This window comes from Gracilinanus agilis, chromosome 2 (genome assembly GCF_016433145.1).
Source record: "Gracilinanus agilis isolate LMUSP501 chromosome 2, AgileGrace, whole genome shotgun sequence".
Taxonomy (NCBI): Eukaryota; Metazoa; Chordata; class Mammalia; order Didelphimorphia; family Didelphidae; genus Gracilinanus; species Gracilinanus agilis.
In genome coordinates this window covers 436,249,014-436,255,013 of record NC_058131.1, presented here as the reverse complement: position 1 = coordinate 436,255,013, position 6,000 = coordinate 436,249,014, and the positions used below count along the sequence as shown (strand labels likewise).

At 34.6% G+C, this 6,000-nt stretch overlaps 1 protein-coding gene across 1 annotated transcript in view; it reads left to right on the top strand.

Annotated features, from left to right (window-relative positions):
- Window positions 1-6,000, top strand: part of MTA1 (metastasis associated 1) — a 138,245-nt gene that overhangs the window by 88,682 nt on the left and 43,563 nt on the right. Inside the window, exons 9-10 of the mRNA XM_044664721.1 lie at window positions 857-931; window positions 2,626-2,684. Coding sequence (XP_044520656.1) covers window positions 857-931; window positions 2,626-2,684 — 134 coding nt within the window. The remainder of the gene's footprint in view (window positions 1-856; window positions 932-2,625; window positions 2,685-6,000) is intronic.

The window sequence follows — 6,000 nt, the reverse complement described above, 5'->3', positions numbered from 1 at the left end:
CCCACCCTTGGCCGATGCGCATTTCCACTAGTTTTGTCATGTGTCCTTGAACAAGACCAATTTCCAAATTGTTGGTAGTTGCAGTGGTGTGGTAGTTTCGAGTCTACACCCTCAGTCATGTCCACCCCGACCCATGCGTTCAAGCTTTTTTATCCCTTTTGATCCACCTCAGTCCAGCTTCTTGTCCTTTGTTTCTCACAAGCTTCAAGTAGAATTCAGACACACTTTTCACTCTTCTTTTTCACCTCAAGTCTTTCTTCTTCAGCTCTTTTCTCCAACTGAAGCTAAAAGTAGAAGCTGGAGAATATCAAGAGGAGAGGGTAGTCTATATGGTAAAAGGCATTTACTAGATAATTCATATGAAAATAGATTGAAGGAAATGGAGAATGTTTATCCTGGAAAAGATGGCCATGATAGCTGTTTTTGAGCATTTGAAGGACTGTCAAGGAAAAGTTGTAGACTTTTCTCTTGAGTTTCAGAGGTCAGAACCATAAACAAAGAGTAAAAGTTGCAATGAAATTTAGGTTTAATTTCAGGAAAAACTTTCCAACAAAATGGAGGTATATTCCAAAATGGGCTATATCAGGAAATAATAGATTCTCCCTCTGGAGGGTCCTTTTTATTTCATGATAATGCATATTCCTTTTTGAATGTGTTAAGATTCTATGAGTGTCTTTTTCCCAATGAACAATAACTGGACTAACTTCCAAGACAATAACTGGAATTCTCCTTTTTTTGGACCTTGATACCATGGGTACATGGCATAAATTATGCTACCTACTTAATATATATACAAGTTGACACTTTTTTTCAATTGCCACCTTGATTATATGACAGGAGCTTTCTATTTTTCTAGCTTCCATGGAAGTCCTTAACCAGCATCATTGAATACTATTACATGTGGAAAACAACAGACAGATATGTTCAGCAGGTAAGAATGCTTTGGTATTCAGATATAATTTGATGTGTTTCTTCACAAGAATTATGTTCTTTTAAGTGAAAAATGAGTACTACTTCACTTGGGGTATTTTTGCTGTTCTTTCATGTCTGAGGAAAATTCATTAGGATGCTTTTAAAGTGTATTGGGTGTGTGCTCCAGGACTTTTTATTTCTCTGGTCTTTGGTACTTTTGTTTCTCATATATACTCATTCTCCTTTTCTTTCTCCCTTTCTCTTTCACAATAAAAGATTCCTCATTTACCTTTTCTGAGTGTGAGGGATATGAGGAAAACCCTTATTGGGACTAAATCAGGCCTTAAAATCTCCAGTAAAATCTCTGGTATTATTTTCCTTTTCCATACCCTGTTTAAAGCAAAAACTTCCTTTAATAGTTATAAGAACACCACCTTTAGTTGTGCACAGATAAGTGTAGATGTTTGACAATGCTTTGTCACTTGTAATACTTCTCCAAAGTTTATACTAAATTCATATATGTCTAAGAAAGAAAAAAACTGTAAGAGGAAACTGAGAGTTGTGTTAAATACTTTATTTTCCCTTTTATTTTTCTTTAAAATACACTTTAGAAAAGAAATCTGAAAATATCTACAATGCTACATATACTGACACTGAGATGTGAAAGAATTGTAACTGGCTGCTTTTACTTAAGATAGCTGTTCATATGTTACTGGGAGTCAGAGCCTTTTAGATCAACTCTCATTCTTGTCCTTTTATGGGTCTGGTGTATACGGATCACATCTACATCAGGAAGTAATGGTAGCTGCCCACTGAGGAAAGACATTTGACTTTAGAAAAAGGGAGGAATTATATTGGAACCAATATAGAGAAACTATTAAGAATGAAGTTTTAGTCTTTATGGCTTGCTATGATTTTTATCTAAAAGTTATTTATCTCTTCTCTCATTTTTTTTCTCATAATGAACATCAATTGCATCAGAATTGGGCTGTGATTTGACTTAAAAGTTTAAGAATTTGCTAAATCAGAAAGTGTTCATGGTTCTACTGGTCCAGGTATATGCCTAATGGACTCTTGTGTCCTTACTTCTGTTTTTCCTTTATTCGTCTCAAACAGACAATTGATCATTTTCTTTTTAGTCCCAGGGTTTAGATAACCAGAGTATAGCTAAAGCTTACCTTTAACCTTTAAGGAAAACTGATTATTGCTCTCTGAAAGCATCTTAATAACATACTCATATCCATTTCTTTCATCAGGACAAAAAATCTAATTTTCCTTCTCACTTCTTACGTCATAATTATTTCTTCCATTTATCTAGTAATGGTGTAGGGCAGTGGTTCCCAAACTTTTTTGGCCTACCGCCCCCTTTCCAGAAAAAATATTACTTAGCCCCTTGGAAATTAATTTTTTTTAATTTTAATAGCAATTAATAGGAAAGATAAATGCACCTGTGGCCATCACTGCTTTCCTGGATCGCTGCAACACCCACCAGGGAGCAGTAGAGCCCACTTTGGGAATCACTGGTGTAGGGTAACCAGGGATTTCTCAGTTCTTCACTCCCCCTTGTACTTCACATTGAGTGAGTTAGTTGCCATCACTTATTGATTCATTGAGTAGGGTGCTAAGGGTCAGGAAGATTCACCTTAGGCATAGGGTAAAACACTGTCCTTCCATTGTAGACTATTAATCCTTTGTCTCTGTGTCTCTTTGCAGAAGCGATTGAAGGCAGCTGAAGCAGAAAGCAAGTTAAAGCAAGTGTATATACCTAACTAGTAAGTTGCATTTTTATATAGTACATTATTGTCAAAATCCTGAGGAAATATTATTTATTTATTTAATTGTTTGTTTATGTTTAGCAGATTATTTAGCAGGCAAACAGTGTGCTTGTTGACAATATTATGTTGCCACACTTGTTTCTGCTAAATGTTCTTATTTTCTGCTTTTCCTACCAAAGAGGGCATTATTTCCTTACTGACTGAACTTCTCTTACCAGTGGTTATATCTAATTTTTCCAAAACTTTTGAACCACAATCCAAAAATTCACTTCTCTTCAGAATGTAATTAATTTCCTCTCAGAATGACATTTAACTCAATTCTCAGAAATGTCTGTTCATTTTTCTTTCTTCATTTGAGTTCACCTCAGTGTGGCATTTCAAGTTTTTTCTTTTTCTCTTAAAATTCCTTCTCATAATGTCTTCACTTTAGCTGTCATGAAGAATGAAAGATAGTTAATTCAGTTCTCTTCCATAAGGACAGTTCAGCATCAACTTATTTCCCTTCATCCCTCCCAGAGAGCCATACCCTATAATGAATATTTAAAAAGAGGAAAAGAAACCAATTTTTGACAAAACTAACCAACATATCAGAAAAGTCTATCATAGAAGTAACTTTTTGATAGCTATGTTTCTATTCTTCAGAATGGAGATAAGTGTTTTCATTTGCTTTTCTCTAAATAATAGTGATATAGAACATTTTTCAGAGCTTCTTGAAAACTGCCTGTTCATATCCTTTGACTATTTATCAAGTGGAGAATGGCTCTTGTTTTTATGAATTTTAATTAGTTCTTTTTATATATTACAAATAAGACATACATCAGAGAAACTTGATGCAAAGATTTTTATTTCTCATCTACCTGCTTCTCTTCTAATTTTAACTGCATTGGTTTTATTTTACCTTCTAGAGTGTATCTTGGCACATGATATAAGGTGTTGCTCTGTATTAAGAGTAAAAATGAATAATATACTCAAAGTATTTATTACATGGGATTTAATGATAATAAAGTGAGAGAGAGAGAGAGAGAGAGAGAGAGAGAGAGAGAGAGAGAGATTCTTTCAGCCAAGTGAGCAGAGCACAGAGACCCACACTTGCAGCACTTTACCAAAAGCAAAGCCCAATAAAGATCCCCACAGCATGGGTCTCCACATTATTTATCTCTCAAAAGGGACGACTTAAGGTGAGCATATAACTTAAGGATGCTGAGTAAATGGATTTCAGGTGAAGGAAATTTTCTATTTGCACAATATCCAGGTTCTGCTAAACTGCTTTCCAATTTCCTCCACAGCATTATTTCTGAATAGTGAATTCTTGCAACAGTAGTTAGAATCTTTGGATTTTTTAAACACTCGGCTACTATACTCATTTCCTTAAGCGTATTTGTGTACCTAATGTTCTCCTGATCAAGCTCTCTATTTCTTAACCAGTACCAGGTGTGTGTGTTTTTTTTATGATTACTGTTCAAGATCTGTTACTATTACACCCCCTTCCTTTCCACTTTGTAAATTAAATTGCCTTGATATTCTTTAGTAAGTATTTATTAACCTCCTACTATGTGCTAGGCACTATGCTAGGTGTTAGAGTACAGAGAATGAAACAGACCATACTGACAATAAGCATACATACTAAAGGAAGTGACGAATACAAATTTGTAGTATAAAATAAATTAATACACATAGAAACAAAGTAGTTAAGTGCAAGGTAATTTGGGAGGGAGGGCACTAGCAGTTTGACTCAAGAAAGGCTTTATGCAGAAGATTGTGCCTGATCTGAATAAAGAAGTGAAGGATTCTAAAGAGGTGGTTAAAAGGGGAGTGCTTTCTAGCATGGAAAACAGTCAGTTGAGTGTTAAGGGTTAGGAAAAGAGGCCAATTTGTATCCATCTCACAGTATGAGAGGACAAAAAATGCTCCTTCCTATAATTATTTTTGTGGGTTTTTTTCTTTTTGTCCTTGGTTTCCTTGGGGCGAATGTGTTATGTTGGAATTTCAGGGTCAGAGAATATATCGGGACATTTTAGTAGCTTTCATCACATAATTCCATATTATTTTCCTTAATGACTGGACTAATTCAGAGCTCCACCAGCAGTGCAATGATGTGCCTATCTTTCCACTATCCCTCCAACATTGACTTTTGATATCTATCAATTTGCTGGATGAGAGATGAAATCTTTGAATTGCTTTAATTTGCATGTCTCTTTAATTTTAATGATTTGGGACATTTAAAAAGTATAGTTATTAGTTTGCAATTCATTTAGAAATATTTATTACTATCTTTTGTTAGTTCTCTATTGGGAAATGCCTTTTGGTTTGCTATATTTCTGTTCTCTCTATGTCTTGGATATCAAAGTCTCTTAGAGATATTTAAAACAAATACATTTCCTCACTCAACCACATTCCTTATCAATATATTTGCAGTGGTTTTTCTTCATGCCGAAGCTTTTTAAAATTACTTAATCATAATTACCTATTTTATCATATTATCACTTCTATACCAAGTTTGATTATTACATAGCTGTGAAAGGTATGTGATATGTTTATTTTTCTAAATAATATGGTCTGATGTTCATTTGGAATTTATTATGATGGTAACAATAATAATAAAGGCTAATAACCCTAATAATAGCACTTACTTTACACCAGGCACTATGCTAAGAATTTTATATTTATTATCTTATTTGACCTTCACAACAACCTGGGGAAGTAGGTGCTATAATTATCCCCATCTTACAGATGAGGAAACTGAGGCAAAAATAGGTTAAGTAACTTTCCCTGGGTCACACACTAAAAAGCATTAGAGGTCAGATTTAAACTCAGGGCTTTGTGACTTCAGTCTTGGTGATCTATGCACTGTATCAACTAGCTGCCCAATGATATAAGATGTTGAAAACTTACACAAGGATTGCAGTATCAGGATGCAGTATCAGAAAGAATCTTCTTTAGAAGACCAATTTTAATCCAAATATAAGAGAGGTAATAGCTCTGAATTGGCAGACAGGGTTTAAGCAAGAGTATAAACCAAAGAATGGAGGTTAGAATTTATAGGAATCTTAGAGATTGGGCAGTTTGAAATGATTACCATGAAATTTGAAAAGTTAGTTAAGGGATAGAGAGGTAGGAATGCCTGAATTTAGTTTGCACAAAAATAAATAAACAATATCTGATGTTTTCCCAAATAGAATATAAATTTCTTGGGTGTACTATCTTGTTTTGTTTCCTATTCCCTGGACCTGTCACATAGTTAATCTAATTCAAGAAATGATGGAGCTTCCTCCCACGTGGCCCTTATTTCCCACACTGCTCTGCGTTTCTTTCC